The 22205-nt window shown below is 42.8% G+C and overlaps 1 protein-coding gene across 1 annotated transcript in view; it reads left to right on the top strand.

The window, feature by feature from the left end:
- Positions 1-21991, top strand: part of TMPRSS6 (transmembrane serine protease 6) — a 386147-nt gene extending 364156 nt beyond the window's left edge. Inside the window, exons 16-18 of the mRNA XM_073592484.1 lie at positions 1456-1733; positions 17432-17568; positions 19742-21991. Of these exons, the coding sequence (XP_073448585.1) occupies positions 1456-1733; positions 17432-17568; positions 19742-19903 (577 nt within the window). The 3' untranslated portion in view covers positions 19904-21991. The remainder of the gene's footprint in view (positions 1-1455; positions 1734-17431; positions 17569-19741) is intronic.
- The last annotated feature ends 214 nt before the right edge of the window (positions 21992-22205 follow it).

Below are 22205 nucleotides of genomic sequence, written 5' to 3' on the forward strand. Positions count from 1 at the left end.
ATAGCAATCAGATTGGTAGCATTATTCTTCTGGTGCAGTCTAAATGAAGGATATCTTTGGTTTCACACTCTGTGACAAGTTGCAATGCGAATTGAAAAACTTGAGGTCTATTTATAAAAAAAAAAGTGATGAATGTGACAAACATTCGTCCATCTTTGACCAATTCTGACCATAGTTTGCTTAAAGGATAAGTTCAACTTTTGTAACATGTTACATGTTACACCCATGTAACATGTTACAAATGTACTAGGAAATCACTGTATTAAGCAAAATACGATCAGAATATGTAAACAATTGGTGAATTTTTTTTTCATAAAAAGGCCCCAAAAAGTTTGTTTATTCAAAACTTTTTTGTCAGTCTTGGATAAAGAAATAAAGGGTTAAACCCCCTATCAGGCATTTTTTTTGCTTTCTGTGTCCCCCCCCAGAAAGATTGCCACCCACTTCCTGTCTGGGAGATGCAACCAAAAATGAGAGTGAGGAGAATTTTTGTCTTAGTTTTCACTGAAATAGTCCCAATTGGAAGACCTCCCCTCTGGTGACAACTCAAAATTGTTGGATTCCCCACACAGGATAGTGGTCACCAGGACAAATAGATGAGTGAATTTCCCCAGAGCAGACACAGACGGCAATAAAAACCTGACAGAAGGTTTAAGGCATGGGTGCTCAACCTGTGGCCCTCCAGCTGTTGCTAAAGTCCCATGAGGCATTACAAGGCTGACAGTTACAAGCATGACTCCCAAAGGCAGAGGCATGATGGGACTTATAGTTCCGAAACAGCTAGAAGGCCACAGATTGAGCACCCATGGTCTAAGGGTTCCCTACTTTATTCAAAATGTAGAAAAATACATTTTCACACACGTAAAGGCTAGATTCACATCTCTGCGGATGGGGAATGTGTGCAAATCGCCTGCATTTGGGACCCACAGAGAAACACACTGTGCTTTAGCAGATGCACGAGGGTGACATTAATCTTAATGGCGCATCTGCCACAGATTGAGCACCCATGGTCTAAGGGTTCCCTACTTTATTCAAAATGTAGAAAAATACATTTTCACACACGTAAAGGCTAGATTCACATCTCTGCGGATGGGGAATGTGTGCAAATCGCCTGCATTTGGGACCCACAGAGAAACACACTGTGCTTTAGCAGATGCACGAGGGTGACATTAATCTTAATGGCGCATTGTCAAACTTTGCATGTTTTCATGTGCACTAAACAGCATGGTGCTGCAGCACCATGTGATTCAGTGCGGTGCAATTTTTATCAAGCATCAGGGACTTCTGTCCCTACGTGTCTAGTGGGTAGGGCAGCCCATTGAAATTAATGGGCTGCTCTACCTGCAACATGCACAAGTAAACGCACAAGCCTAGCTGAGATATATCACCTATCATCTGTTCTTTTTACAGTTTCTCACAATTAACACATTTATCACCCTTGATTCCATGTTGCAGAAACTCTATTGCTGAGGCCTGGACAGTGATCCTGGGGAAGGTGGATCTAAAAGAAAGCAGTAGCCAGAAGGAGATGGCTTTCAAATTCACGCAGTTAATCCTTCACCCATATTATGATTATGATACACAAGATTATGATATTGCACTCGCAGAGCTTGACCACCCTGTGCCTCTTACGTCTCCCCATGTGCAACCTATTTGTGTTCCTGCCAGTACTCACCATTTCCCTGTTGGTTCCACTTGCTGGGTCACAGGTTGGGGAGCAGCTGTTTACAATGGTAAGTAACACATAGTTCTTGCAATCAAATGTGTGATATGTACTGTACATGCTAAAAAACCTTTTTTTCAGTTATACTCAGCTGTGTATTTAAGCTGTGTACTTACTGTTTACTACAAAACTTTGGCTAGGACTAACCTTAGCTGGGATCATTTGCACAAATGCTGGATAAATGAGTAAAATGCATGACCAGTGTAGTCCAGAGGTACCCAACCTGTCTCTTACTGCTATACCACTTGTACTCCAACACCCCCATTTCTTACCCTTCTAAAATGATGAGACCACATCTTAATCTGGAGCATACATGGCCGTAACAGCCTATTTATTATTAACACAATATAAATAACTCCAATATAAAATATAACAAAATATAACATCCATAACAACTTGTTTAACCCCAGTCTGTTGGTCTTTGACGGTACCCCTGAACTCCAACACATGTTCCACCAATACACTGCGGGACCTTTTTCCACATGATAGGCCTCCAGACATATAACCAGCTAGGAGACAACCCCCTTCCAACAGTGCAACGATTACAGTATTCCAGCTAACCTTTCTGCTGGAATACACCGGAGGGGCACATACTACCCATGAGCCCCCCCACCCCTTTCCATTACATATGTTTACTGCCACCGTCAAAGACCAACAAAACACCGCCAATCCACAGCTGCCATAACGACCATCTTCCATGCTCCTGTAAGAAAGAAAACACACAACCAAACAAACATAGACAACATACAGGGAGGGCAGGTGGGAAAACTGCCTCCTCCTTTCTCTTCCCCCAACTTTCTGTTTCCCAGCCCGGTCCCGCCTCCTCCTTAAATAATACCACTCCCCCTCGGACTTTCCTCACTGTCACCTCCCCTCTTAGCACTTTGCATATTAACCCTTACGTTATCTCCCTTTAACGCACTGTCATGTCATGCCCGCCCCTACTTTTCTTTCTTTTTCTGTTCCGGGCCTCACTTGACCAGTGTAGTCCAGAGGTACTAAACCTGCCTCTTACTGCTATACCACTTGTACTCCAACACCCCCATTTATTACCCTTCTAAAATGATGAGGCCACACCTTAATTTGGAGTATAAATGGCCATAGCAGCCTTTTTATTATTAACACAATATAAATAATTCCAATATAAAATATAACAAAATCTAACATCCGTAACAACTGTTTAACCCCAGTCTGTTGGTCTTTGACGGCACCCCCGAACTCCAACACATATTCCACAATACACTGCGGAACCTTTTTCCACATGATAGGCCTCCAGCCGTATAACCAGCTCAGAGACAACCCCCTTCCCGCAGTGCAACCATTACAGTATTCCAGCTAACCTTTCTGCTGGAATACACCAGAGGGGCACATACTACCGATGAGCCCCCCACCCCTTTCCATCACAAATGTTTACTGCCACCATCAAAGACAAAACACCGCCACAGCCCGCAAGGATAACACCTTACCCTTAAGGGCCCCTCCACACCCGCAGGGCCAGCTGGATCCCATCTTGCAGCCCCAGCCCAGCGCCCAGAGATCAATCCTGCCGAAAGATATCCTTCAAACTGCCGAGAGGTATACTCCATCGCTCCTCAAATACAGGCCTACATTAGTTTCTAACTCTACGTGCCTGATCACCATGACCCCATTCTGAGCCACAAACCTCCCCACCACCTTGTTAACTCTTATGCGGACCCCCAAATCATTACCACCTGCATGCAGAACCAAAACGTCCGGCGGTCTATCCCGCCGCGCATAATGTTCTACTTCCAATACCACCCTGCTCTACATCATCCCGGGTACCCCTAGCCAGCGAATACACGCCTCCCTCCTCGAGATACCCAACTGTCTGCCATCCAGTCTCACATCTGCTCTCCTGGCCCCCCAACAGACATACGAGTGACCAAGAATCCAGACGAGGCATATAGGCCCTCCATACGAAACGAAAAGATGGACAAAACAAAAGGTAGCACCAACTCTAAAAGAAAAACCAACATACCCCACTCAACAAACAGCACAGCTTGTGTGTACAGCCTACCCACCCTTGCTTTTTTTTTTAAATCCACCACCAGATGAGGGTGTATGTAATTGCGGAATCTCCTTGATTCCCACCTACCAGTCCTCCTCACCACCGCTTCATCCAACCCACATCTGGCAGCTTCAGTAGCTGCTCTGATGTGGAAAGAGTGTGAAGCGTAGTCGGCACAATCCAACCCTGCCTCCCTGAGGCATTTCTGGAACACCGATACGAACTTTGTCCAATCCTCCCCGCCCAGTAGCTTAAAGCAAAAGCTGAACCCATCAGCTTCCGCTCAATGTCAGACACTGACTCCCCTTTTCCATGTTCCTGGAAAAAAAGTACAAAACCAACAACCTTACCCCCGACCCATCCATGCTGACCCCAGACTCCTGCACCAAAACCAAAAATACCCTCCAAACCTTTGCGTAAACCGCCCATGTGGACTCACTCACTGACTGCCGGATCCATCCCGTGGCGCCTCCAATGCCAGCTCCCATATCCAGCCCGGGCAAGGAACTCCTTCCTCCTCCGCGGCCGGAGCCAGCTCTCTGAACTTGTCCCACTGAAATTGAGACAAGGAGTCAGCCAGTGCGTTGTTGATGCCCGGAAGATGAACAGCATAGAGAAAAATTTTCAACTGCAAGTAACGCAACACCAAATGGCGTAGCAGCCGTATGACCGGTTGTGACAATGCGGACATGCGGTTGACCACGTGAACCACATCCATGTTGTCACAATTCAACCTCACTTTCAGGTTCCTGCATGACTCTCCCCACAGCTCCATAGCCAGAACCACTGGAAAAAGTTCCAATAGCACCAGGTTACGAAGGAACCCCGCTTCCACCCAAGAATGGGGCCAAGGTTCCAAGCTCCATTGCCCCTGAAAGAAAGCCCCATAGCCCGTTGACCCCCCGTTTCGGAATTACTCCCTGGGCCGGACATCCACACCGATGTTCCCTAGTAAGCCGTATAAAATGGGTCGAGGCCTGAACCCCCGCTGTAGCAGCCGACAGCTGTCGCCAGAAAACCCTACCCATCGGAATAATCCGGCAAACATCTCAAACATGGCGCAAGAAGTAGAGCAACCCATGGGCAGGCACCAATCCACGTAAAACTCCTCTTGTCAGCCCTCCGGATGAACTGGAAGCAAGCGGAACGCGGATTCCATGTCTGATTTTGCCATAAGCTCCCCTTTACCATAGCGCCTAGCCCACCTTACAGCTGGGTCAAATAATGTATAGGACACAGTGCACGCATCGGGGTCAATGAAATCGTTGACAGAACCCCCCTTTGGGAAAGATAAGTGGTGAATGAGGCGAAATTTGTTCTGTTCCTTCTTAGGCACCACCCCCAATGGAGACACCACCAGGTCCGGCAAAGGTTTAACCGTGAACACCACCCCCAAATGCTGCAAGGCTGATTTCAAATTCTGTGCCAAATGAGGCCGTAGTGTCCCGCTGCTGTAGGGCCCGGCTTGTCCCTGAAACTCCACCCACTGCCGCGGTTCCACGTAGGCCATCCCGTGCTGTGCCCCGGCCAGCCTGTCCCGGCCTTCCTACGCCATTTTGACCCGCTTCCCGCTGCCCGGGTAGGCCTCGCCCACTTGCAGGGCTGCCGGCAGCGTCCGTGCTTGTGTTTCCCCCCGCTGAGTATCCCCCCTCGTGGCAAGCGAGGCAGAGAGGGGGGTCGAGTGTTCAATAGTCCCGCGATGCGGATGGGGAAGCGGCGCTATGGCGGCCCGTGGCCCCACCCACTGAGCTCGGCCGGCAGCGAGGAGTCCACCCGAGCCCCGCTGCGGCATCCTGCTGACTCTGTTTTGCTGAGGGAGTGGATTGTTCCCCAGGGCTCCTAGGATGGCGCACAGCCCAGGGGGGAGGAAAAACGCGCCAGAGGCCTAGACCTCCGCGCGCATGGGGACATCTCACTTCCCTCCGCGGATCCACCCGCCTGGTCCTCTATCAATGCTGCCACCTGGTTGTGCAGCCACTCTGATCCCCTGCTCGCCGCAGTCATTCTTAACCGTGCCAAAATTAAATCTATGTCAGCCATGGTGGAGGAGCAGTGAGGGAAAACTGCCTCCTCCTTTCTCTTTCCCCAACTTTCTGTTCCCCAGCTCGGTCCCGCCTCCTCCTTAAATAACACCACTCCGGTCGGACTTTCCTCACTGTCACCTCCCCTCTTAGCATTTCAAATATTAACCCTTACGTTGTCTCCTCTTGACACACTGTCATGCCCAGCCCTGCACTACTTTTCTTTCTTTCTTTTCCGTTCCGGGCCTCACTTATTGAAGTAAAACTGAGTAATTTACATGGAACATATACAAAGGTCCAACAAAAACAACGTGCTTGGTTTTGTAGATCCAAAGATATAAGCAGCGTTAGTTTTGAGTCTGCAACTAACTAGACATGTGCACACTGAAATATTTTGTTTTAGAATTTCGATTTTGTCCGAAAAATACATTTATTTAGTTACGCCCGAAATGAGTTATTTTCTTTCCTTACAAAATGCATTTGTCTGAAAATCCGAATTAATTAAGGTAGAATCTGGCAATTGAAGGCTTATGGTTTCTGTAGGATGTACGACGCCGCAATCGTACATTTCTGGCCGACTGCTCGGCCCACAAACTATAGTAGAATTCTAAAGTTGTTTGACTAGTAATAATTATAATTATTATTATTATTATTATCACTAGTCAAACAACATTAGAAGTCTTCTATAGCCTATGGGCGGAGCATTTGACCGTAAATGTCCGCTCGTGGTGATCGTATGTTTTTAGCTGCTTCATCGAATCTTCATGTCTCTATAATTTCGAATCTTTTCTCTCTATGTCGAATAATCTTGGACTAATAGAGTTAGGTTAGGCACATTCAACCGCAGGTTTGATAGACACAGATCACTATTGTCACCGTCATGTCGAATCTTCTATCTATCTATATTGAACTGTTGTCACAACGATACGAAAATATAATGGATATGAAAATAAAGCATTTTTTTTATTTCGGATCTGTTGGATTTCGGATTCTGCGCGTTCGTTATCGTTTGTTAAAACGAACACAAAAATCTCTGAAATTCGGAAGAAAACGATTGCATATGTCTACAACTAACGATTATTTTCATAATCCATTAGTTGGCCAATTATTGTTTCAATTAATCGATTAAAACCTCAAAAAAGTGTGGTGTATAATTTAGTAATGTAAATGTAAAGTTTACAAAAAGACAATTTATTCTTGAATATCTATATGCAGTGGTAAATATAAATAACCAGCTATATGGTTGGGGAACAAAATATCTAATCCACTCAGAATAACAGACAGAAGAGATACACAGCGAGTACAATAAGTTTTGAACACGTCACCATTTTTCTAGGTAAATATATTTCTAAAGCTGCTATTGACATGAAATTTTCACCACATGTCGGTAACAACCCATGCAATCCATACATATAAAGAAACCAAATCAAATAAGTTCAGAAATGAAGTTATGTGTAATAAAATAGAATGGTGCAGGGAAAAAGTACTGAACGCAGGAAGAAAGGGAGGTGCAAAAAGGCATGGAAAGCCAAGCTGAAATCTATCAGTAATTAGAAAGCAATCCCACCCCTTGTCAGTGCAAATTAATATCAGCTAGTTCAGTCTCAATTGACGGCCTATAAAAAGGTGTCTCATTACCAAGGTGTCACACAAGAAACATCTCATGATGGGTAAAAGCAAAGATCTCTCTCAAGACCGTCAACACATCCCATGGTACGTTGCTGCCTGTACTGACTCTCAGCACCTCTGTAGTTCAGAAGGAAGGCTCTATGAATTCTGTGACACATCAGTGTCTACTCACAGGCCATAGTGAATAAGTGTCACAGAATTCAAGGAGGTAAATGTGTAGGGATCTTCACAAAGTGGCTTCAACATTGTCCACATTAATAGGACTAGGCTAGAAATAATTGAAATACGATGTGGAAATGAATATACGATTTTACATTTTGACCATTGATATTTACTATTTACACCTTAAAGCGGTATTAAACCCAAAACCAAAATGTAATATATTGCAGCTTACCCATCATTAGATGTTGTGGCTGCATTTGTTTGTTTTTTTAGACATTTTCCCCTCTGTTTTCACCTGGTGATCGGGCTTGCAATACACCTCCTTAGAGTGCCCCCCACTCTGGATGAAGGAGCACAAGGACACCTTTGGACAGCCGCATTATCAGTTTGGGGGAAGGGAAGTGTTAGATGTACTAGTAGATTTAGGTAAACAAACAAGATGAAGCCAAACTTCAGCCCACGCTATTTAAGCAGTTGCTGTAACAGGTTTGTACATTTTTGGGATAGAGGTTTTACGTAAATAAGCTGATCATTGCAAGCAGCCCTGTCAGTGTTAAATGGTTTGTCTCAACCCTCTAACTGCTACATCTGCAGATCAGCTTGTTCTGTTAAAAAAAACAACAGACTAACTGGCCAGATAACCAGATGAAAATAGAAGAAAGAAAGCCTAAAAAAGAAAACCAATGCAGCCATCACATTAGGAATTGATAAGCTGCAATATAACAAATTATTGCTTTTGAAGTTAATACAGGACACAGTTTGGAATTAATACAGGACACAGTTTACACTTTATTGTTACTGCTTTTTTTGCACATTGATCATTAATGCACTAATGATAGATTTAATAAGTTGATTTTTGTATATGTTTTTAAATTCTAGGTGTAGGAAGCACAACACACCCATTATTGCTATTCACTTTTTAGTGGAATTTGTCACTTGAGTGCCAGCTACTATAAATTCAGATTAGGGTCAGAAGTGTGGAAAATCATAAATTTTACTTATTTCTTCTTTAACCACTTCAGCCCCGGACCATTTGGCTGGCCAAAGACCAGAGCACTTTTTGCGATTCGGCACTGCGTGACTTTAACTGACAATTGCGCGGTCGTGCAACGTGGCTCCCAAACAAAATCTACGTCCTTTTTTCCCCACAAATAGAGCCTTTTGGAGTTCTTCGATCACCTCTGCAGTTTTTATTTTTTGCGCTATAAACAAAAAAAGAGTGACAATTTTGAAAAAAAAAAAACGCATTGTTTTTAACTTTTTGCTATAATAAATATCCCCCAAAAAAAAAAAAATAAAAAAAAAACATTTTCTTTCCTCAGTTTAGGCCGATACGTATTCTTCTACATATTTTTGGTTAAAAAATTTGAAATAAGCGTATATTGATTGGTTTGCGCAAAAGTTATAGCGTCTACAAAATAGGGGATAGTTTATGGCATTTTTATTAACAATTTTTTTTTTTTTTTTTTTTTACTAGTAATGGCGGCGATCAGCGATTTTTATCGTGACTGCAACATTATGGCGGAAATGTCGGACAATTTTGACACATTTTTGGGACCATTGACATTAATACAGCGATCAGTGCTAGAAAAATGCATTGATTACTGTAAAAATGTCACTGGCAGTGAAGGGGTTAACACTAGGGGGCAGTGAAGGGGTTAATGTGTGTCCTAGGTTATGTTCTAACTGAAGGGGGATGGGGACTGTGCAGGGAAACTAACAGATCTCTGTTCATACTCTGTATGAACAGACGATCTGTCAGTCCGCTGTTTACACACACAGTTCAGGGTTCTCCATGTGCCCTGAGAGATCGCAGGAGCCCGGCAGTGATCGAGACGGTCAGGACTAGGTGTAACCAGATGCTGATTGACAAGCTACAGACTTCTGAATAAAGCTGGCCGTACATGGATCTAAATTCTGCCTGCCTCTGCTGAACCGACCGAATTACGAATCATTCATGTATGGGCTAGCTGGTTGTACACAAGTCAATCTAACAGCAGTGTGTGTGTAGGCGCAGCACGGTACAGAGCCAGAAAACACTCAGAGAAACAGAAATATATTGTAATTGAAGTTCAGCAAAATAGTACAAGCCTGTCGGGAAGGCAACCCGACAGGGAGAACTCACATTGAGTAGTAATAGAAGATGAGTAGTAATAAAAGATATATATATTTATTTATACACACACACACACACACACACACACACACACACACACACACACACACACACACACACACACACACACACTGTATGTTGGACAGTTTCTAGAGACAGTTTAGCACATCCACATCACTGGTGTATATAGAGAAAATTAGAGAGAGCACACCACTCCCTTATAAGCTGGTGGGATTTTTAAGGATGTGTTTAAAACTGTCACTGGGGTAAGCACAACCACAAAAAAAGTGTTCATAAAATGATTACATTTATTACAAAGATTAATAAGTTAAAAGGTTACAATAATATTACAATAATAACATTTGGTCACAAAAAGTAGATCAATGATCAATACAACAATAGCATTTGGTCATAACTATTTGACCATAATTAATACTCAATACACAGGATAAAGGCAGATGCTTGTGTATGCGGAAATCCGACGCGTTTCGCAGACTTCTTATCCGCTTCTTCAAGGCAGCTCGGCATGCATCTATAACATTGTGTAGATTATAAAAAGATACAGTTAATACCAATAACAATTATTTTATTCACATTTATAGATGATTATACAATGGGTATGAGTGCTCACCAAACTTGTGGTTTTGATACTTCAGCGACCGCAACACCAAGAGGGAAAGGAGATGACACACCCTACAATGATAGGGCAGTGAAGCCAGATTCACCAGCCTGGTCTGATGGACGTTGGACCGTATAGAAAGCTTCATATAGAGAGGCCAATGATCGTCTAGTAGTACCAAACAAAATTGTTCAAAGAATAGGACCCTTTATGTAGCCATGACCATAGAAGTATATGTATATATCACATGTGGCAAATGGTAAGGTGAGTTCAGGTATAAGACATGGATATAAGACATCCAATTGGCCCATACCTGAACCCCCCCCACACACACACACACACACACACACACACACACACACACACACACACACAAAAATCATCACAACCCCTCCATCCCCCCACCCACACACAAAAGGAACAGAGCCTAGGCAGGAACAGGTGTCCCGTGGTGTATGATAGGCCAGTAGGATGGCCATGAACATTGCACCATAAATGAACCAGAAACATGGGGCATAGGAAAAACTACCATTACCACAGTATAATAAACCTGCTGAATATACACTAGTAGCAAAAAATAAAAGGTCTGCAGTCACCAGTGATACACCTCCATCCCTATATACATATGCAAAAAAAAAAGAGAGAGTCGCCCTGGCACTTTAACCACTTAAGGACTAGCCTCGTTTTGAATTTTAGGTGTTTACATGTTTAAAACAGGTTTTTTTGCTAGATTAAATTACTTAGAACCCCAAAACATTATATTTTTTTTTCTAACACCCTAGAGAATAAAATGGCGGTCATTGCAATACTTTTTTTATTGCGCAGTGGTCTTATAAGCGCACTTTTTTTGGAAAAAATTCACTTTTTTGAATAAAAAAATAAGACAACAGTAAAGTTAGCCTGATTTTTTTTTTTTTATATTGTGAAATATAATGTTACACTAAGTAAATTGATACCCAACATGTCACGCTTCAAAATTGCGCCCACTCGTGGAATGGCGTCAAACTTTTACCCTTAAAAATCTCCATAGGCAACGTTTAAAAAATTCTACAGGTTGCATGTTTTGCGTTACAGAGGAGGTCTAGGGCTAGAATAATTGCTCTCGCTCTACCCCACATGTGGGCGGCACAGTGGTCTAGTGAGTAGCACTCTCGCCTAGCAGTAAAAAGGGTTGCTGGTTCGAATCCCAACCACGACACTACCTGCCTGGAGTTTGCATGTTCTCCCTGTGCCTGCGTGGGTTTCCTCTGGGTACTCCGGTTTCCTCCCACACTCCAAAGACATGCTGGTAGGTTAATTGGATCCTGTCTAAATTGTCCCTAGTATGTATGAGTGTGAGTTAGGGACCTTAGATTGTAAGCTCCTTGAGAGTAGGGACTGATGTGAATGTACAGTGAATATGTAAAGCGCTGCGTAAATTGACAGCGCTATATAAGTACCTGAAATAAATAAATAAATAAATGTGTGGTTTGACCACCGTTTTCATATGCGGGCGCTACTCACATATGCGTTCGCTTCTGTGCGCAAGCTCGTCGGGAGAGGGCGCTTTAAAAAAACATTTTTTTTTCTTATTTATTTTACTTTATTTTATTTATTTTTTCACTGTTTTAAAAAAAAAAAAAAATAGATCCCTTTTATTCCTATTACAAGGAATGTAAACATCCCTTGTAATAGAAAAAAAAAGCATGACAGGTCCTCTTAAATATGAGATCTGGGGTCAAAAAGTCCTCAGATCTCATATTTGGACTTTAATGCAAAAAAAAAAAAAAAAAAAAAAAAAAGTCGTTTGAAAAAATGACACAAAAAAAATTGTGCCTTTAAGACAAATGGGCGGAGCTGACGTAATGACATCGCTTCCGCCCTCCTATGGTATGGAGACGGGTGGGGGCCATCTTAGCCTCACTCGTCTCCATACCTAAGAAGTGAAAGGACCTGATCGCCTCCGCCGATACCGACGGCTCTGGTAAGCGGCGGAGGGCGCGTGGGAGAGTGGCGGGAGAGGGGTGGCACCTCTCCCGCCACTGATAACGGTGATCTCGCGGCGAACCCGCCGCAGAGACCATTATCGTGTACAGAACCGCCGGCCCTAAAGATGGATACCTCGGTTGTGGCAGCAGCTGCTTACCGAGATATCCATCTTCAAAGTAATGACGTATATATACAATGGCCGATCGGTAAGTGGTCACAGTTAGCCACTGAGTAACAAGAGTAATAGCAGTATAAATGTTTATTAAAATGAGTGTACATACATGGATAATATAGAATATTAGCTCAGCCAATGAATTTGCACATAATGAAGAGAATAAATAAAGTTGATACAAACGTTATACAATGCAGTATATACAAAGGCACGCATCAGAAAACCTGACGCGCATTTTGCGAGATCATTGCTCGCTCATCAGGGGTGGATGCGGATGAGATGTATCTAAATAGACAAAAAGATGTGTCACAGTGGTAAATGTAAGAACAATGGCAGAATGGGCCAGAGCAAAAAAAAATGGTTGCTGCCAGACTTAGTGGAAGGAGATTTCTACAGCATATTTGGCAAGTACAGAATCAGAGTATATATATATATATATATATATATAAAATAATATGCAAAGTGGTTGGAGGGAAGCTTCAGACTGCAGTTCCTCTTTAAATAATTGTAGCAGGGTTTAGGGTTTAGTTTAGGCAGGGTTGCTATCAAATTTAGTTGCCAGGTGATAGTTGTCTATGCCAATTGTTAGGAGATCAATTGATTTCCCCCTAATTCTGGAATTGCTGCACTTTTCTCTTCTGTCGCTAGGTGGCGTTGTAGGTGGTGACATTAGATAAGACAAGGGCATAGCAAGGACAGATTAAGAATGAATGGGGTGTCTCAGCCAATGGGGTGGGATTTTATTGGATCCCTTGGCCTGCTGGGAGAGCCTATTTATTTGGGTGGAGTCAAGTGATCGGGGTTCTGTGCCCCCTGGGTGGCTGTCTGGGTGGACATGTGTTTTATTGCCCCGAGCTGCTAGGCCAGAAACCTAAGGCCTATCCTGGGAACATCTGGCTGCTAGGCTGTCTGATAGCCTATCCAGAAGTAGCGTAGGGTTGGGACTGCGGGCTTGTAGCCCAACCAGAAGTAATGGTTCCACCGGCCGGGGAACCAGTTGTGGTCATAGGTAGAGAGGAAGCTGTCGCCACTAGGGGACCATCCACCTTGCTACCGGAGACCACTGTGTGTAAGCTGAGGTCAGTACCAGAGCAGACTTCTCGCCAGCCGGGGACAGTGAAATGGGAAAACTTCAGCAAGTGCCAAGTCAGGGAACCAGCGGGACAGCAGAGGTGACGCTTGCGGAGCATCAGTGAGTGCCAATCCAGGGACCTAGCGTGTCAGCGGGGGTGACGCTTAAAGAGTATCTGTGAGTGCCAAGCCAGGCACCCAGCAGGGAAGCGGGGGTGACGCTTGAGGAAGATACTGAGTGCTAACAGTGAAATAGCTCAGGGGATCCAGTGGCTAGAGGATCTGAAGTCTAGTGAGAGAGACTGGAAGCTCGTTGAGTGAAGACCGGCAGTGAGTGATGGTGGGATAAGCTAAGAACTGTTCGTGTTGTAAAAAGTTGACTTCAATTGCCATTAGTAACCGCTACAAGATTGTTGCCATAGGAGACAGCGGTCCTACCTATACAGAAGTGGTGTCCGGCTGGAGGCCTTCACATGTATAGCTGTCTGCCTATAGAAGTCTTGGAGTCTGCCAATTATCTTTGCTTCTATCTAAGGGTGTCCTGGCCCTAACCGTCTCTCCCACAGTTCTATTTAACCCTTCGCTGCCAGACCCTGTGCTCCATTTTTACCCCTTAGGTGGCCAGGCCATTTTTGCAACTTTTCCATTGCTTTTTTATTTTTCCCTTACAGCTTTCTGAGACCCCCCAAACCATATATTTTCTGAAAGCACATGACCAGTAGAATAAAAATAAGGTGCTACTGATTTTTAGGACACAATGATATTTGCGCAAATGTTTATCAAATCAATATTTTCGTTAAAAATACACTAAAATCATTACTGCAGATAAAAACACAGCAAATTTTACAAAATACCTACTAAATATAAAAGCTTAACCTGTATTGAGTTAGTAAATAACAAATATTTGTAACTGACCCAAAAGTGTAAATATCCAAATTTCTCTTAAATTCTGAAGGTTTTCATTGATCCCTTACAGCTTTAAGAATTTGTAAAAGACCACCCAAGCCATATATTTTCTGAAAGCATATGATCTCTAGGATAAAAAGAATGTGCTACTGATGTTTTTAGACCCCGCGGTATTTGCACAAATGTTTATCAAAACAATATATTTGCAAAAAAAAAACACTAAAACCATTATTAGCAGATAAAAACACAACTAATTTTACAAGAAAAAAAAGCTTAACCTGTTTGGAGTTAATAGATAACACAAAATGTTAACTTTTTTCCTTGCACCTTTTTGCAAAATGGTGACAATCGAACATACGCAAAAATGTAAATATCCAATTTTTTCAGAAAATCTGAAGGTTTTCATTTTTCCCTTACAGCATTCAGAATTTTTGAAAGACCCCCCCCCCATATATTTCCTGAAAGCACATGACCAGTACAATAAAAAGAATCTGCTACTGATTTTTAAGGCCCCGCAATTTTTGCGCAAATGTTTATCAAATCACTATTTTCACTAAAAAAACACTAAAATCCTTTGCACACATAAACACAATATAACTTACGTATTTCCTGCTAAATTCCTACTAAGACCTTGTTCAGTGGAGTGTGCTAAAATGTACGGCCATGGAGGACTGTGTTTACCTGCACGGGGATACACAGGTATTCTGTGCAGGCAATCCTATTCGTGCCAAATGGGGCACAGCAGCTGCAAGGACAGATCTGAAATCCATGTGGGTGTAGGTGCATGGACCCAAACGCAAACAGTGTGAGTTCAGGGACATGCACCCACACGGATGTCAAGTTGGGAGCAGTGGCTGTGTCCTTGTAGCTGCTGTGTCCAAATTGACATCAATGGGATTGCCTGCATGGGATGCATGGAAAACCTGTGTATCCCTCTGCAGCCTAAAAATGGCCCTGTAGTGGTATGCCCTGCGTGAACAAGGCTCCATGCAGTTGCAGCGCATTTGGGCCCTTTCACACAGGCTGTCTCATCAGGTCCACCTGTCAGTTTTTCAGGTGGACTTGATCGGACCCTCCAGTCTCTCCTATGGAGAGGAGGATGTCATCGGTGACAAGTCTGTTGACATCTGCCGATCCTGCCTTCAAAAAACAGACAGATGGTGGTCCTATTTTCCATCTGTCTGATGGATCGGATATGATCGGATGAAAATGGACATGCAGTCCGTTTCCACCCGATCTCCCCATAGAGGAGAGGAGAGCAGGATTGTGTCAATCTCTGCTCTGCACAGCGGAGATGGACCTGTCATCCGCGGGGGATTATCAGACCGATCCCCTGCTGAACAAGCAGATTCCATCCCATGGAGATGCCTGTGTGAAAGAGGCCTTGCTAATATATATATATATATATATATATAATTTATTTTTATTTTTTTAATGGGGGGGGGGTCTTTGGAGAGACATCAGGGGTCTTAACAAACCTCTAATGTTTTTTTTTAGACAGAGAAAGGGACTGAAGAGTTCAGTCCCCTTCTCTGCAGGCTCAGCTGCAATACTTATGAATGGATGGAAGCCTCTGAATAGTGGCTCTCATTCATTCATAAACGGTGACATAGTAAACACTGTTTACTATGCCACAGTGACAGCTGAACATAGTGAGCGATCGGTACCAAATGCTCACTATGTTCACCTAGGAAAGGAAGGGGGCTGGTAAACACATGTTTACCAGCCCCCCTGCTCTCCATCCTGACACACTGCACTCGCCGATCTCCCGGGCAGCAGCTTCCGAGAATGCTGGCTTGCAGAGCTACATGGAGGGGCCGCCGGGGATTGGTGAGCGGGGGGGGTACTGAAGGGGGTGCCAGCGGAAGAGGACATCATTCAAGAGAAAAAAAAATTTAACACTGCAATTGCCGGTGGGAGTGGCAGCGGAGGGAGCCGGCAGTTGCAACAGATCCACAGAGATCCATGCTGGAGGGGCGTTGAAGCTGGGGGGTAAAAAAAAGAGTGCTGGGGGGACAGATGTAGTGGGCAGAGGACAGTGTGCAGGGGGACATAGCAGGCATTTTAGGCAGTGCAGGAGTGGAGGAAGCAGCGGGCGACAGGTAGAGAGGTGGCGGAGGGGGGGGGTCATTTTAGCTGAATAACTCTGATCACTTGTTAGAGGATTGTATCACAGTATCCTGGTACAGGTTACTTACCTTGTCCCCAGGATCCTGCAATGTCCTCCGCCGGATCCTCCTCCCGATGTGTTACTGTTCCGTGCTCCGTTCCCTGCGAGCGTCCCAACGCATGGGGGCGGAGCCCGGCAATAAATTCAAAAAGTACAAAACACATACATAATACACTGTAATCTATAAGATTACATTACTGGACATTACTGTATTAAATCATTTCACTTCCCTTTTGTCCCTAGTGCTTTGCCCAGTGCCCTGCCTGCACTTTTATTTTATATATATTGTTCTTTCTGCCTGGAAACTTGAGAATGTCCATGGCATCCAAAAAGTGTCCCTTTACGTCAAAAGGGGCTTTAGACCAGCTAGAAAACAACGATAGTAAATTAGAATCACTTGCAGAATTGAGCGATAATGAATCGTGGGGAAATTCCCCATCAGACACTGAAAGTGATGACAGCGACAATTCTGCAACTGCGCAATTTTCTGTGTTTTTGATTTGATTACATTTTTGAATACATTTTATTATTATATTATTATTTTTGATAATTATTTATAGTTATTTATTATATTATAATTTATGATTTCGTGTTTCAAACTTTATCATACCCGGGATGTTTACTAGATTTGTTTGGACAGATTTAAGTGAGTTATTCCTAAGAATTACAGGACTACAATATAAAACGCCAAATTCTATGCAAAACAATGTACCGCTTTGAGATTCAAAAATCTGACATAATTATACCACCAGGGAGGTTAGTGTCTTAAAGTGGACCTAAGAATATGTCCTAAAATATCTTAGCAAATGTTTATTATTTTTATAATCAGGTTTTGTGCATTTTAGGTCCAATCAATGACATTCTCCAAAAAGTGGACTTGAATTTAATCTCTGAAGATCTCTGCAGTGAACTATACAATTATCGGATTACTCCTAGAATGTTTTGTGCTGGGGAGCCTAGTGGAACTAAAGATTCATGCAATGTATGTATTTGCGCAAGTTACAAGTTTAAATCATTCATAAAAGCCTCTCTTCTGTGTGAACGTAGTTCTAAAAATTGTTTCTTAAAGAAGTTTTCCATTCTGCTCCTAGTTATCCTCCGATCTTTTCATATTCTTTTAGCAGACTAGGTCCAACTATCCATAATCAAATAAAGGCTAAGTTAGAGTTTAATTATCTCACCTCAGTTTCACTTTATCATTGTATTTAAAAAAGAAGTATGTGCCAAAACTTTTTTGGCCATACTTCTCTTGTGGGTCACATGATTGCACATTCTTTTGCTCTCCTGTGACCCAGCGTTAGCCAATAGTGAGCTTTTGCCCACTGTCAGCTGATGTGGCAGAGCTGCTCCTGGATCTGGAAGGGTTCCTGACAATATTGTCAGGATACACCCGGATACCCGATTGGCAGCTGGCACCACCTCTCAGCACACTGCTGAGAGCTGAAGCAAGCTGCTTCCTTCCCCTTTCCAGCCCAGCGTCCAGTGAGCGCTGGAGGGACAGAGTGGAGAGCAGTGACTGACAGCCATTGCTCTTCGTTCTGAGCAGAACAAGAACTGAGCAATCAGCGGTCATGTGAATGCTCAGTTTTTCAGTGTTAGAGTCAACCTGGGAGAGCTGTAGCATCACAAGTATGAGTGATGATGTGTGTTTGTTTTTTTCAAATCCCACACCTCTCCTTTAATGCCTTAGAGTTTAATTTTGCCCAACGGTGATTCTACATCCAGCAACAAGTTCTCTTTCTCCTTCTTATTTATTTATATAAATTGTCCATATAGTAAACCGGGTGAAAAGTTGTCCACTTTAAGGTCATTGCAAATGGCATGGGAGCACTCTTTGCGACTAGAGAAAAGGCTATAACCTCTGCATAGGGTGCTTCTTTACAGTAAGTGCAGTGAACATGTGGAAAATCCTTTTACAGGAGCCAGTTGTTGCCAACGCTAGTTTATTTTTAAAAAGGCTGGATGTGTTACTATATGCACAGAAAATACCTTGCTGGTAATATTCATAAGAAATAACACCACAGAGTGTGTTGATTGCGAGAATATCTTGTTGCCTTGGGGCAATGTTTCTCAACTCCAGTCCTCAAGTACCCCCAACAGGTCATGTTTTCATGCTTTCCATTATTATGCACAGATGATTTGATCAGTTTCACTGCCTTAGTAATTACCACAGCCGTTTCATCTGAGGGAAATCCTAAAAACATGACTTGTTGGGGGTACATGAGGACTGGAGTTGAGAAACATTGCCTTAGGGGATAAGGGAAGAATTTTCCCCGATAAGAAATTGGACCATGCTTTATACGTTTTTTTGCCTTCCTTTGGATCAACCATGGAGTTAGTGTTCTGTGGATGCAGGTTCTTAGGTTTTGTTTTTTGATAATTGACCTCTATAGACATGTGTCCTTTTGCTTTTTCTAGCTGTTTGAGTCCCTGGTAGGTTGCTTTCTCTTCATTTTCTGTCCTGGTGACATGGGTCTCCTTGACAAGAAGTGTTATGAAATCTCGCCAACAAAGCAAATAGAGCAACAAAAGCCTGACAGATGTTCTAACTAAACTTCTGGTTTTGTAAGGACCTCTCACCTACCTGTTTTGGGGGTTGACATGCAAAGTGATTGCAAGTTATTGCAACCTGCTCCACTGTCTGTGATGCATTTAGGTTCTTGACAGGTGACAATTATTATCACTGTGTCCATCTTTGGAATATTTGGTTGCTTCCTGCTGCCCCAGCTGATGTTTTGTTGCTGTACTTTAAGTTTCTACTTTGAATCTTCTGCTTTCTGCTGTATCCTTCCTGGGCCTTGCTGATTACTTACTGCTCTTCCAGTCCTGGCCCTCTTCTTACTCTTTGCATTTACCTGCAGTCCAGGCCCTCTCCTATGCCATTTTATGAGCAAATTATTTTTTATTCCCTTAGATGAGCTACCCACATGAAGAATATACACCTAATGACTGGTCCATACTTACTGGTCCATATTCCCAACTCCTGTCTCAAAGATCCCTGATTCTTGGTCCCCTGTTCTCAGTCTGTCTAGACTATACTGTCTTTCTGCTCCTGATTCCTGATCTCCTTACAGTCTTTCTACCCGAGGTAAATTTTATGCTAAATAATCATTATGAGGTTGGTCTAACAACACTACTGTCTTTCTGTATTTCAGGGTGACTCTGGCAGTCCACTTGTTTGCCAAGAACCTGGAGGGCGATGGTTTATAGCAGGGGTGGTGAGTTGGGGCATGGGTTGTGCAAGACCCAACCATTATGGAATATATACCAGAATAACTAGAATTGTTGGATGGATTCACAATGTCACGGCCCAGTAACAAAATAAGATACAACGAATACCTTCAATACCAATGGAACAGGGTACAATTAACTAAAGAAAGGAACTGAAGATAACCAAAGAAGAGAAGCAATTCGTTTCCAGAATTTGCTATTATAAATGAATTTATTTATTATCAAAAAGTTCTCTGCTTTAAAGAAAACACTAAAATAATGTACCATTTATATATGACGTAGTAAAGGAATAGAAAATTTTGGAGATTGAAAAAATGGCATAACAAACCAGTGATCTCCAGGCAAATATTTTATAGCAACTAAATTGTCTGTTAAAATTGTTTTACACAAAAGATAAACCAGTGTGCTGTAACTCACATCTGCATATGACTCTTCATTAGGGAACTGTGCAGTTTGATTGGCTGATATTGTTTTTTGCATTTTGCAGATTATTTTTGTTTTCTTCACTGCATTATTATATAAGTTCAATGAAAAGTTATATAGGCAGAAATTAGACCTACTTTATATTTTAAAGACACATGCATATGAGCTCCTATATCCAGACTTGTCCAATTTAATGTTTGATGTTATTTAGTAATTCAGCCTCCTTAGGACCTTATGCTTACAATTAATTAATTTGTTGAATTTGTTGAGGATTACAAGATAGCTCTAATGTTGTATTTGGCCTTAACATTGTTGTACAGAAAGATGATATAAGGTCATAGATAGCAACCAATCAGGTCAATAAAAAAGAGTTTCTAATAGTTTCTTTCACCATTATCCACACTGCTGCTTACTCAAAGTGAGATTCCAGCTTTGCCTGGGGTGAATAGAACCTCTGTGAGGTTGTTACTGCTGTCTGTGTACTCAACAGGGAGAATTTCCCTCACTGCCTACCTTGGGGACACAACAGAAAATTAGGGGAAATCTCCACTGTGGAAAATGAATTTATTATAATCAACCCTGCTGCAAACAAAACCTTTCAATAATCAAAAATTTAGATTATAGGCAGAGGACACAGTAGTACATAGACACAAGTATATGTGAAGCCATGCTGTCAGGGCACCTTTGTAATGCATGTTCCTACACTAATCGTTGAAAGCACCCAAAGCGAGTCATTGCTATAGCCATGAATATGTTAACAGGCAACCTACTCACTCAGGCATCTGAGGATCCTGTGTTTTTCTACACCAAACACAGAACTTGAAAGAGACAGCCGAGTAATCAATTTACCCTGACTCTAAGAGAAAAACCTTCCCCACTCTATAAAAAAACAATGGTCTAGAATTTCCTTATAACACCTTCAGGTTCGTGTACAAAATATTTGCTGAAGTAGCGAACGTGTGTTTAACCAAAAACCATGAACTAACAATTCAGGAATATATAATGAGTATAATACTTCGTGGCTGTTTTTCAGTAACCCGAAGTTCAGAACTAGCAGCTGCCATGATTGATAACCTCCTAGTAGTCATTGAGTTCAAGCTTTTAGTCTTTAAAAACCTCACCTAATGGAGGTAGTAGGAGAAGATTTTTATATAACAAATTAACTTTTATTGCTTATTTTTATTGAGCTGAGCTTAAGATTTTGTATATATTAGTCCAATGATAGGCACAGGGCCGATCCTAGGGTCACAGGCGCCTGGGTGCAGAAATATTTCTGGCGCCCCCACATGGGCGTGGTCATTTTAGTAACTCCTCCCCTTTACAAATATTTCTATGGCAACGACTCAACCACAGAGATGCTCCACCACAAAGTCTTCATTACCCTGGGATCCTTACAGGTACAATAAAAAAAATACAGGAAGAGAAGCAAGAGTACTTTATTGGGACCTGGAGGTGGGCCTCTCTGATGGAGACAGAGAGTGCTTCTGTTAGAGAGTCTGTTAGAAAGAGCCCCCAGAAATACTACAGACATGATACAGGAGATGATCAGAGACTGCAGACATACTACAGGAGATGATCAGAGACTGCAGACATACTACAGGAGATGATCAGAGACTGCAGACATAGTACAGGAGATGGTCAGAGACTGCAGACATAGTACAGGAGATGGTCAGAGACTGCAGACATAGTACAGGAGATGATCAGAGACTGCAGACATACTACAGGAGATGATCCGAGACTGCAGACTAAGGATGAGCTCCAGCGTGTTCGCAAGCTGCACGTGCAGAGCCCGCCAGGAAGTCGGCAATGCGCTGCGCTAATCACAAGCTGTGAGACATTTCCCGATCTCTGCAGCCGCACATTGGGAAATGTCTTACTGCTTGTGATTAGCGCTGTGCAGTGCCGAGTTCCTGGCGGGCTCTGCACATGCAGCTTGCGAACACGCTGGAGCTCATCCTTAGTCTG

The sequence above is a fragment of the Aquarana catesbeiana genome, linkage group LG07 (assembly GCF_042186555.1).
Source record: "Aquarana catesbeiana isolate 2022-GZ linkage group LG07, ASM4218655v1, whole genome shotgun sequence".
Lineage (NCBI taxonomy): Eukaryota > Metazoa > Chordata > Amphibia > Anura > Ranidae > Aquarana > Aquarana catesbeiana.